The sequence below is a fragment of the Doryrhamphus excisus genome, chromosome 5 (assembly GCF_030265055.1).
Source record: "Doryrhamphus excisus isolate RoL2022-K1 chromosome 5, RoL_Dexc_1.0, whole genome shotgun sequence".
NCBI lineage: Eukaryota > Metazoa > Chordata > Actinopteri > Syngnathiformes > Syngnathidae > Doryrhamphus > Doryrhamphus excisus.
The window spans coordinates 19,396,766-19,408,126 of NC_080470.1; the positions used below are offsets into that span (position 1 = coordinate 19,396,766).

Genomic DNA, 11,361 nt, shown 5'->3' on the forward strand with positions numbered 1-11,361 from the left:
TAATCACTAAAGAAACATCTATGGTGTTGGGGTCAATTTTGACCCATATATATTCATGTCAAGAAAAGGTAGAAAAAGTTATTGTTTTCAACAACACAACTTTAGTAGAAACTGAAATCAAAAAGCAGAACAGGTCCAGATCTTGGTTCACTCTACTTCTGGTCATTCTTTCCATGATCCAAATTGTTCTTTCCGTGATCCAAAGTGTTCTTTCCGTGGTCCAAAGTGTTCTTTCCGTGATCCAAAGTGTTCTTTCCATGATCCAAATTGTTCTCTCCGCGATCCCAAGTGTTCTCTCCGCGATCCAAAGTGTTCTCTCCGCGATCCAAAGTGTTCTCTTCGCGATCCAAAGTGTTCTTTCCGCGATCCAAAGTGTTCTTTCCACGATCCAAAGTGTTCTTTCCGCGATCCAACGTGTTCTTTCCGCAATCCAACGTGTTCTTTCCGCGATCCAACGTGTTCTTTCCGCGATCCAACGTGTTCTTTCCGCGATCCAACGTGTTCTTTCCGCGATCCAACGTGTTCTTTCCGTGATCCAACGTGTTCTTTCCGCGATCCAAAGTGTTCTTTCCGCGATCCAAAGTGTTCTTTCCGCGATCCAAAGTGTTCTTTCCGCGATCCAAAGTGTTCTTTCCGCGATCCAAAGTGTTCTTCTTTCCGCCATCCAAAGTGTTCTTCTTTCCGCCATCCAAAGTGTTCTTCTTTCCGCCATCCGAATTGTTGTTTTTTCCGCCATCCAAAGTGTTGTTCTTTCCGCCATCCAAAGTGTTGTTCTTTCCGCCATCCAAAGTGTTCTTCTTTCCGCCATCCAAATTATATTATTATAACCGGGTCAAAACCGACCCTAACAATACAGTGGTCATAATTTCAACCAGATCATTTTAAAATGTAGTAAAAATGATTTTTTTGTTTTATTTTGTTGAAATAGAGTTTCCTTGATGTCAAAAAGCCTTGATGCAATAAACAAATGTTATGTGATTCTTTTTATGCATTAAAATGTAAAACGGGTCGGTGCCGACTCTAACACAAGAGGAGGGTTAAGTGAACTCCCCCTGCACAAAAGACAACCTCATTCTGTCCTTCCTCCTCCCCCCACCAGGTGGCGCTATCAGAGAGCCTACATACCTTGGTTACAGATCTCAGGAGAGCCAGCACAAATAAGAATAATGTTGTTTTGGCCAACTGAAGAAAATGTTTTGTTCTGAAAACCTGTCACGTGTGTTTATTATTGAGACACTGCATAATTATATTTGACCCCCCCCCTCCCCCTCTTGTCTTTGGACTGAGTGAAATGAATGAGCAGCCCAGGAAGGCGTGATGGATTACTTATCAAACACGAGCACAGGTTGTCTTAACTTCTGTTTGGCCGTCACAGAAAAAAAGCTCACTGCTAAAAAAAAATAGTGGGAAGAAAAGCAAGCGAATATATCGGACAAAGAATGAACGGCCTGGAAGGTGTGAATCCCACGGTGAGAGGGATCGCCGTCTCGCCACTCGTGCATCTCCAACACTTGGCAGGTCACATCACTCGACAGATCAACCTCGTAAGTACCTCCAAGTATTCTCTTATAAAAAATGTAACTGAAAAGTAACATTATTAGAGCCCTCTGGACATTAAATAACACCCCTATGTTCACGTTTACATTCCAATTATATGTCAGTTGCGATTGACAATATTTTAGAATGTATTACTTTTGAAATCTGTAAAGCAAAAACCTGTTAATGTTTATACAGAACTCAGAATTCAAGGATGGAAATATTTGAAGATTGGGTCAAAATAACCTTTTTTGGATACTAATCAAATACAATTTTCATATATAGAGACTTCAATATTGATCTTCTAAATTGACGATTTTATTGACACAAGCTTGGGTTTATTTCCCAAAATGACCAGACCGAGTAGAATAACAGATCACTGTGCTGCCTTCATGGACATTATGTTCAACAATGACTTTGATAACAAAACCACTAGTGGCTTGCTAATTGAAGACATCAGTGATCATCTTCCAGTGTTCACCATTTATTATTTATTTGTATTATTTAGTTATTGATTTATTGTTTATTATTTATTATTATTTATTATTATTAAATCAGTGATCATCTTCCAGTGTTCAACATTTATTTATTAGTTATTTATTTAGTTATTGATTTATTGTTTTTTTGTTTGTTTTTTTATTTTAATCAGTGATCATCTTCCAGTATTCACCATTTATTTATTAGTTATTTATTTAGTTATTGATTTATTGTTTTTTTTATTTTAATCAGTGATCATCTTGCAGTATTCACCATTTATTATTTATTTGTATTATTTATTTAGTTATTTATTTATTGATTGTCTATTATTTTGTATTGATTATTATCATTTTTTATTTTAATCAGTGATCATCTTCCAGTGTTCAACATTTATTATTTATTTGTATTATTTATTTATTAGTTATTGATTTATTGTTTATTATTTTTTATTTTAATTTTAATCAGTGATCATCTTCCAGTGTTCACCATTTATTATTTATTTGTATTATTTATTTATTTATTTATTTATTATTTTGTATTGATTATTTTTTTTAATTTTAATTTCAATCAGTGATCATCTTCCAGTGTTCACCATTTATTATTTATTTGTATTATTTATTTATTTATTATTTTGTATTGATTTTTTTTTATATTTTAATTTCAATCAGTGATCATCTTCCAGTGTTCACCATTTATTATTTATTTGTATTATTTATTTATTTATTATTTTGTATTGATTATTTTTTTTATTTTAATTTCAATCAGTGATCATCTTCCAGTGTTCACCATTTATTATTTATTTGTATTATTTATTTATTAGTTATTTATTTAGTTATTGATTTATTGTTTATTTATTATTTTTTATTTCAATTTTAATCAGTGATCATCTTCCAGTGTTCACCATTTATTATTTATTTATTAGTTATTTATTTAGTTATTGATTTATTGTTTATTATTTTAATTTTAATTTTAATCAGTGATCATCTTCCAGTGTTCACCATTTATTATTTATTTGTATTATTTATTTCTTTATTTAGTTGATTTATTATTATTCATAATTTTGTATTGATTATTATTTTTTTAATTTTAATCAGTGATCACTTTCCAGTGTTCACCATTTATTATTTATTTGCATTATTTATTTATTTAGTTATTCATTTATTGTTTATTATTTTTTTATTTTAATTTTAATCAGTGATCATGTTCCAGTGTTCACCATTATCATTATTTATTTGTATTATTTATTTATTATTTATGTATAATTTATTTCTTTATTTAGTTGATTTATTGTTTATTATTTATTATTATTAATTGTTTTGTATTGATTATTTTTTTCAATTTTAATTTTAATCAGTGATCATTTTCCAGTGTTCACATTTATTATTTATTTGTATTATTTATTCGTTTAGTTATTGATTAATTTTAATTTTAATTTTTATAAAAAATATTTTAAATTTTAATAACAAATATTTTTAATTTTAACCATCATCACAACAAACGACCGACAGAGGCTACAAAGACGATCCAAGGACTACGTTCAGATGATATCTGTCAACGCCAAGACGTGGATGAAGCATTTTTATTTTTTTTAAACTGTTAACCTGAATGTTCCCAAACTAGAACAAAGGCATCATCATCATCCCATGACACATCGTATCCAATAGGAATGTCTTCAGTTGACCTGCACGTCTTCTCTGGCAGGGCGTCAAGAAACCTTTCAAAGAGGTCCTTGACATCAGCTCAGGGGATCCACATAAATCCGGCATGAAGCCCATCACATTTGTCCGACAGGTCGATACCGGTTTTCATTTTTGCTATGGTTGGTCTTCCTCTGTTGTTAAACATCTCCATCACCTTTGGGTCTTCAGGTCTTGGCAGGTTGTTTGTACCCTCAGCTGCTGAAGGACAATCATCTGCCTCTGGACGTCAGCGTGAGAGTCCAGAAGCTCCTGGAGGTTTGTGATGGTAACAGCGTAGGTAAGAACTTCCTACATTTTAGCTTCACGTTCCAATGAGGAGCATTCCCGGTTTCAAAATAATCCAACTCAGAAAACTACACATCCCAATATGGGCTCCTCCATGCTTCCCAATGCAGATCCCAAGCCAGGATAAAAGGAATCTGGCAGGAAAACCAAGCCTAACAAATCTAGCAATAAGGTTTTAATCCCTAATCTGACTTTCCAGGATCCTACACTGCTTCTTCTGGCCTTTTCCATGTCAAGAAAAGCATTGCCGAGTTCATCGAAAGACGAGACGGAATTCCCGCCCAACCTAATCACGTCTTTATTTCTGCTGGTTCTCAGAAGGCCTTGATGGTAACTTCCACGCTAAGGTTGACGTCGGGGGGCTTAGCACCCTGGAGATGTACAGGATATGAATGAATGTCGAAGACATTCCGAAAAATCCAAAAACACAAATAAGGAACAAGAACCGGGATATAACTTTCCCACTTTTGGACAGATTTAGTTAAGATACTCAATACTTTTAGGCCACCATTAAATGTACACAAAGTACACACAATCTAAACTGCAAAACCGCTGCTCAAACTCTGCAGCCATTCTGTCCAGTGGACAGTCATTAATGATATCATAATCATTATTATATTATTCATTAGCCTATTATTATTACTATCATTATTATTTTTCTTTTGATTATTACTACAACTACTAGTAGTAGGCTACTATTAGCCTGCTTATTGGCTTGCTTGCTTATTAGCCTGCTTTTTCCCGATCATATAAAATTTGTCAATTTTTTTTTGTACAAAAAAAAAATCATTTTTTTTTTTTAAATATCAAATTATTTAGGGGGGCTTAAGAACATTTTAGGCGGGCTAAGGAGTAGACTTGTATTAGCCTGCTTATTGGCTTGCTTGCTTTTTAGCTTGCTTTTTTCCGATCATATAAAATTTGTCAAAGATATAAAAAAAAAAATGAAAAAATTAAATCAAGGAAAAATATCAAATTATTTAGGGGGTCTACTACTACTACTAGTAGGCTAGTATAGCCTAGTATTAGCCGACAATTTGTCAAAAATATTTTTGGGGAAAAAAAAAATTCTATCAATAAAAAAATATCAAATTATTTAGGGGGGCTTAAGAACATTTTAGTAGTAGTAGTAGGCTACTATTAGCCTGCTTATTGGCTTGCTTGCTTATTAGCCTGCCTTTTCCCGATCATATAAAATTTGTCAGAGATTTTTTTTTGTAAAAAAAAAAATATATATTTTTTAATCAATAAAAAATATCAAATTATTTAGGGGGCTTAAGAACATTTTAGGGGGATACTACTACTAGTTGTAGTAGGCTAATATTAGCCTGCTTATTGGCTTGCTTGCTTATTAGCTTGCTTTTTCTCGATCATATGAAATTTGTCAGATTTTTTTTGTAAAAAAAAAATCAATAAAAACTATGAAATTATTTAGGGGGCTTAAGAACATTTTAGGGGGACTTTTAGTAGTTGTACTAGTAGGCTTGTATTAGCCTGCTTATTGGCTTGCTTGCTTGCTTATTAGCCTGCTTTTTCCCGATCATATAAAATTTGTCAGAGATTTTTTTTTGTAAAAAAAAAAAAAAAAAAATCAATAAAAAATATCAAATTATTTAGGGGTGCTTAAGAACATTTTAGGGTAGTAGTAGTAGTATTATTTAGGGGGCTTAAGAACATTTTAGGGGGACTTTTAGTAGTTGTACTAGTAGGCTTGTATTAGCCTGCTTATTGGCTGGCTTGCTTGCTTATTAGCCTGCTTTTTCCCGATCATATAAAATTTGTCAATAAAATATTTTTTAAAAATCAATAAAAAAATTCAAATTATTTAGGGGGGCTACTAGTAGTAGTAGTAGTAAGCTAGTATTAGCCTGCTTATTAGCCTTCTTTTTCCCGATCAAGTGGAATTTGCCAGAGATTTTTTTTGTAAAAAAAAAAAAAAATCAATAATAATGTTTTTTCAAAAATCAATTAAAAATATGAACTTATTTAGGGGGCTTAAGAACATTTTAGGGGGGCTACTAGTAATAGTAGTAGTAGGCTAGTATTAGCCTGCTTATTGGCTTGCTTGCTTATTAGCCTGCTTTTTTCCGATCATATAAAATTTGTCAGAGATTTTTTTTGTAAAAAAAAAAATCAATAACATTTTTTTAAAAAATCAATAAAAAATATCAAGACTGAATACACGGTTTGCGTTCAGGTGGTCGTGAAGCTTCTGGCGAGCGGCGAGCGAGAGACCCCGACAGGGGTCTTGACCTCCGTACCCTGTCCTCACACACTCCCCATGGTATTGGAAGACGCGGGGGTGATGCTGGTGCCTTACCAGCTCACAGAGGACGCAGGCTGGGCTATTGATCCGGAAGAGCTGAATTTTGCCTTGAAAACTCATCGGGGGGGATGCCAGCCCAGAGCTATTTACGTCAGCAACCCTGGGAACCCCACTGGTACGGTTCCACGTCAGTCCGATCCGCACGTCGCTGGTATACGTAATTTTACCTCTACCGTTTCACGTCACAGGTAACGTGCAGGACAGGAAATCGATAGAAGAAGTGATCGGTTTTGCTGCGCGGCAGAAACTACTACTGCTGGTTGATGAGGTGAGCGCATACGATGGCAATCTAACATGTGGCGTTTACTGATACCTTGTTTCTTGTGGTTGCCAGGTGTACCAAGATAGCGTCTATGAAAACGGAAGACCGTTTATTTCCTATAAGAAAGTCTTGTTTGAGATGGGCGAAGAGTACTCTGAGATGGTGGAATTGATCTCCTTCAACTCACTGTCCACAGCATGCCTGGGAGAGTGAGTCCTGAACGCACCATTGTTCAATAGAAGTGTATTGGTTTGCTCAGTAACAGAACCCTAACCACGGGATCACACTGAATCCATCGCGGTTCTGTTTGCGGTCTATGGAAGCATTCTGCAAGATTGCAGATCCAGATCCGTTTCTGGCGGCCGGACTGAATACGGATTCAGTGTGAGGCCGGGGTACACCAACATCTCAACAAGGATTAGTACCAACCCTGGAACCCAACTACAAGAAACATTTTCCCAGCAAGGGTTTCTGGGAAGATGTTTCTTGAATCCATCGCGGTTCTGTTGCGGTCTATGGAAGCATTCTGCAAGATTGCAGATCCAGATCCGTCTCTGGGGGCCAGACTGAATACGGGTTCAGTGTGAAACCAGGGTACACCAACATCTCAACATGGATTAGTACCAACCCTGGAACCCAACTACAACAAACATTTTCCCAACAAGGGTTTCTGGGAAGATGTTTCTTCCCAACAAGGGTTTCTGGGAAGATGTTTCTTGTAGTTGGGTTCCAGGGTTGGTACTAATCCATGTTGAGATGTTGGTGTACCCCAGCATAATCCCTGGAACCCAACTACAACAAACATTTTCCCAACAAGGGTTTCTGGGAAGATGTTTCTTCCCAACAAGGGTTTCTGGGAAGATGTTTCTTGTCGTTGGGTTCCAGGGTTGGTACTAATCCATGTTGAGATGTTGGTGTACCGCGGCCTCACACTGAATCCGTATTCAGTCCGGCCGCCAGAGACGGATCTGGATCTGCAATCTTGCAGAATGCTTCCAAAGGCCGCAACAGATCCACGATGGATTCATTGTGATCCCGCGGTTATGGATTTATTTAGGGAAACATTTTCCCAACAAGGGTTTCTGGGAAGATGTTTCTTGTAGTTGGGTTCCAGGGTTGGTACTGTTGAGATGTTGGTGTACCCCGGCCTCACACTGAATCCGTTTTCAGTCCGGCCGTCAGAGACGGATCTGGATCTGCAATCTTGCAGAATATTTCCGTAGACCGCAACAGAACCATGATGGATTCAGCGTGATCCTGCAGTTAGGGTTCACATCTGTGAAAAACCAACCCCGGAACCCAACTACAAGAAACATCTCCCCACCAAGAGTTTCTGGGAAGATGTTTCTTGTAGTTGGGTTCCAGGGTTGGTTTTAGTTGGAGAAACATCCCAGATCAGAATACCTCTACCTCCATTTTTAATGGTACGGATGGCGTTATCGGTCGTTCTGTGTCTGTCCCAGATGTGGTTTGAGAGCAGGATACATGGAGGCCGTCAACATCGACCCGCAGATTATGCAGGTGTTTGATACCGTTCTGTGTACCGACATCAGTACTCCAGTCACGGGACAACTTGCTCTGGATCTCATGGTCAAGCCGCCAGAACCCACGGATGCTTCCTTTGACGTCTACGCAAAGGTGACACAGTTCAAACTCTCTGGGTTTTCGGTCCCGACTGACAGCAAGATTCTGTTCATGAAAGGAGATGTCCTCCAGTCGGTGTACTTTGTCCCAGAATGCTCAGTGGGCGCACGAGTACCTGAATAATCTACCAGGGATAACCTGTCAGCCGGCGATGGGGGGAATTTACCTTTATCCCCGTCTTGAATCGCCCTCGCAGTTGGTACATCAGGCTAAGGTGAGATTATATCGCAAAGATTGTCTCTCCGATATACGACATTTGTAGCATCCCGATGTGTTCCCTCAGACGTCGGAAGTGGATGAAGACGTCATTTACTGCCAGATGTTGCTGGAGGAAGAAGGAGTGTTAGTCGGGCCTGGAGGTTTGAATCCGAGGAACAAAGCGGACCGCTACATCAGGTAAGAGCTTATCGTACAGTTGCTGGTCAGGGTCGCCGTTTTACGTTATTGTCAACGTTTGTGCTGCCAGAGTGTGTATTCTTGTCCCCCCTGACGTACTGAAAGATGCCCTGGCTCGCCTTGCCACTTTTCACCATCGTCTTTGGGAAAACGCCAGCAGCTGTTTGTGTCGGAAGCTAACATGAATAAACATGGATTTTGTTAGGCTAACTATCATATTCATGGATGCTTAGCAATGCCACACAAAAGTACAATAAAAAGTACAACAATACAGACTAGTACTTTTTCTTTTTCCCATTGTGGGAAAATTAACTTAAAAAATGTAGGTTGGTTGGTAGCTGAAAACCAGGACATTCGGAAGTCTGATCCTTGGCTACGGAAAAGATGTTGAACACAAAGGGAAGGGGCTAGCATTTTCATTCATTCGTTAATTTTCTACCGCTTATCCTCACAAGGGTCGCGGGGGGGTGCTGGAGCCTATCCCAGCTGTCTTCGGGCAAGAGGCGGGGTACACTCTGGACTCATCGCCAGCCAATCACAGGGCACATATGGACAATTTGGAGTTTTGGAAAACTGGAGTACCCGGAGAAAACCAATGCAAGCACAGGGAGAACTAACCCTAACCCTAACCACCCCAGACGCTCTACGACTTCCGGTTCCCGAGATACGGACGTAGGGTTAACTCCACACAGAGTTTTCGCCCCAGGGGGGGTTGAACTCGGGTCTCCTGGCTGTGAGGGCTGCCCGCTAACCACTTAGCGCCACTAGCATTTTCTCTTGCAAAATACCCAAAACCTAAAAACCAGGGTCCAAGCCTTTGTGATGTTCAGTCCCGGGTCCTAATTCTTCCAACTGTAACAATGTACAGTAAAACCTCGACTGACGAAAAACTCATCATATGAAAAATTCTGATTATGAAACAGGCTTCGAAGAAATGTACGTCCCATTTCACAAAAACAAATTCGGAAAAATCAGAAAACTGGTCCTCCCAGAATTCATTTGGTCGCATCACATGAAGGCTTTGTTGGGTCCTCCCATTGGCTATCTCAGTTACCTCCCAGAATCCTCAGCAATTCCACATCATGGCAATACGTAGCGGAGTGTTGTTCTGGAATACCGTACCCAAATCTACTATTTATTGTCTTGAGTTTTAGTGCTGGGAATTTCGAGGGAAAAGAACCTTGTGTCCTACAAATGTCAAGACGGTAAAAAAAGTACAAAGGTGATATGAACTTGTGTATGATTTCTCCCGTCTGTCCAAATCTGTCCTCCTCCATCAAGATCAAGATCATCAAGCTCACCTGCAAAGGTAAAGTCTTATTTGTCATTCATATTCATTTTTTTATGGATTATTTTCTCATTGTTTTTAACATTTGGAATTGATTATGTTGTCATTAAAATGGTAACAGTATTTATTAGGGATGTTTGATATGTTATTGTCCACCTCTCAATGCCCGATACTGATACTGATATATCGGTTTTCATGATCAGGAAAAAATCTGATATCAAATTTTTATGCTGATTCCGGGACAATAATTATCGGAAATCCCAAATATTTATACTTGATATGACTTTTGGGCTGGAAGTAATTATGCCATGTATTTAAAATCTTCCATTCTCAGCCATCTCTGTGTGGAGTTTGCATGTTCTCCCCGTGCATGCATGGGTTTTCTCCGGATATTCTGGTTTCCTCCCACATTCCAAAAACATGCTAGGTTAATTAGCCACTCCAAATTGTCCATAGGTATGAATGTGAGTGTGAATGGTTGTTTGTCTATATGTGCCCTGTGATTGGCTGGCCACCAGTCCAGGGTGTACCACGTTTCCAGCAGTAAAGGATAAGCAGTAAATCTTGTCTCATAATAGAATAATTCCAAGATATGAACAAGTATGAATTTAGTATGTGGTCACATAAAGCCAAGCAGGGGCCATGCATGATGGTTGCTATCCTCATAGGACGATGACTGTTATTGTTTAAGTGGACTGTGGACATGTGCTGTACATAAATCGGAGTCAGTGGTCACTTATTGTTTTCTCATTCATCCCCCAATCTACCCTGTGACCCTCTGCTCTAGTCCTGTATAGACTCTATAGACTCATTCCCTATTGGATGGCACTCAGCTGCTTCTGTGAATTGCATAAACAAGCTGAGCATTTTGTAAATGTTTAATACAAATGAGGTTTTCCATGAGGAGACGCTTGGCGGGGGATGTAAGAAACTGCCTGAGGCTGTGGTTTTGATCATTTGTAGTCTGTATGCTATGAGCTGATTATCGATGTCAAAGAAGTTGGGAGCCCAGTCACCAAAAGAGAAAGAAACCACTATTGTTGCAGTAATTAATACATGAAGAAAATACAATGTGCCAGATTTCACAAAGTTGGGTGTGAATGATTGTGTAATAATGAGGGACCATGACGATGTCAAGGGAGTTGGGAGCCCAGTCACCAAAACAGAAAGAAACAACTATTGTTGCAGTAATTAAAACATGGAGAAAATACAATGTGCAAGATTTCACCAGGTGGGGTATGGATGATTGCGTAATAATGAGGGACGATGATGATGTCAAGGGAGTTGGAGCCCAGTCACGAAAAGAGAAAAAAAAACACTATTGGTCCAGTAATTAATACATGGAGAAAATACAATGTGCAAGATTTGACCAGGTGGGGTTTGGATGATTGTGTAATAATGCGGGACGATGATGATGTCAAGGGAGTTGGGAGCCCAGTCAATACAT

At 38.4% G+C, this 11,361-nt stretch overlaps 3 protein-coding genes across 3 annotated transcripts in view; all 3 read left to right on the top strand.

The window, feature by feature from the left end:
* Positions 1-1,242, top strand: part of naprt (nicotinate phosphoribosyltransferase) — a 9,558-nt gene extending 8,316 nt beyond the window's left edge. Inside the window, exon 14 of the mRNA XM_058073531.1 lies at positions 1,100-1,242. Within this exon, the coding sequence (XP_057929514.1) occupies positions 1,100-1,186 (87 nt within the window). The 3' untranslated portion in view covers positions 1,187-1,242. The remainder of the gene's footprint in view (positions 1-1,099) is intronic.
* Positions 1,243-1,411: 169 nt separating this feature from the next.
* Positions 1,412-6,279, top strand: LOC131129727 (alanine aminotransferase 2). The gene is made up of 3 exons (XM_058073542.1): positions 1,412-1,544; positions 3,715-3,804; positions 3,882-6,279. The coding sequence occupies exons 1-3, from the start codon at positions 1,440-1,442 to the stop codon at positions 4,026-4,028; spliced, it is 342 nt and encodes a 113-aa protein (XP_057929525.1). The 5' UTR covers positions 1,412-1,439; the 3' UTR covers positions 4,029-6,279.
* Positions 4,081-9,179, top strand: LOC131129451 (alanine aminotransferase 2-like). The gene is made up of 9 exons (XM_058073047.1): positions 4,081-4,084; positions 4,198-4,328; positions 6,196-6,439; positions 6,513-6,592; positions 6,659-6,795; positions 8,050-8,224; positions 8,289-8,444; positions 8,514-8,626; positions 8,697-9,179. Exons 1-9 carry the CDS (start codon positions 4,081-4,083, stop codon positions 8,809-8,811), a joined length of 1,155 nt encoding a protein of 384 aa, XP_057929030.1. The 3' UTR covers positions 8,812-9,179.
* Positions 9,180-11,361: the final 2,182 nt, after the last annotated feature.

Excerpts from the sequence above, each read along its gene's own strand:
- LOC131129727 (XM_058073542.1), top strand. The coding sequence starts at position 1,440 with ATGAACGGCCTGGAAGGTGTGAATCCCACGGTGAGAGGGATCGCCGTC. Across the intron at positions 1,545-3,714 it reads TCACTCGACAGATCAACCTC|GGCGTCAAGAAACCTTTCAA; the intron begins GTAAGTACCTCC and ends CTTCTCTGGCAG. Across the intron at positions 3,805-3,881 it reads CCATCACATTTGTCCGACAG|GTCTTGGCAGGTTGTTTGTA; the intron begins GTCGATACCGGT and ends TTGGGTCTTCAG.
- LOC131129451 (XM_058073047.1), top strand. Across the intron at positions 6,440-6,512 it reads CAACCCTGGGAACCCCACTG|GTAACGTGCAGGACAGGAAA; the intron begins GTACGGTTCCAC and ends TTCACGTCACAG. Across the intron at positions 6,796-8,049 it reads TCCACAGCATGCCTGGGAGA|ATGTGGTTTGAGAGCAGGAT; the intron begins GTGAGTCCTGAA and ends TGTCTGTCCCAG.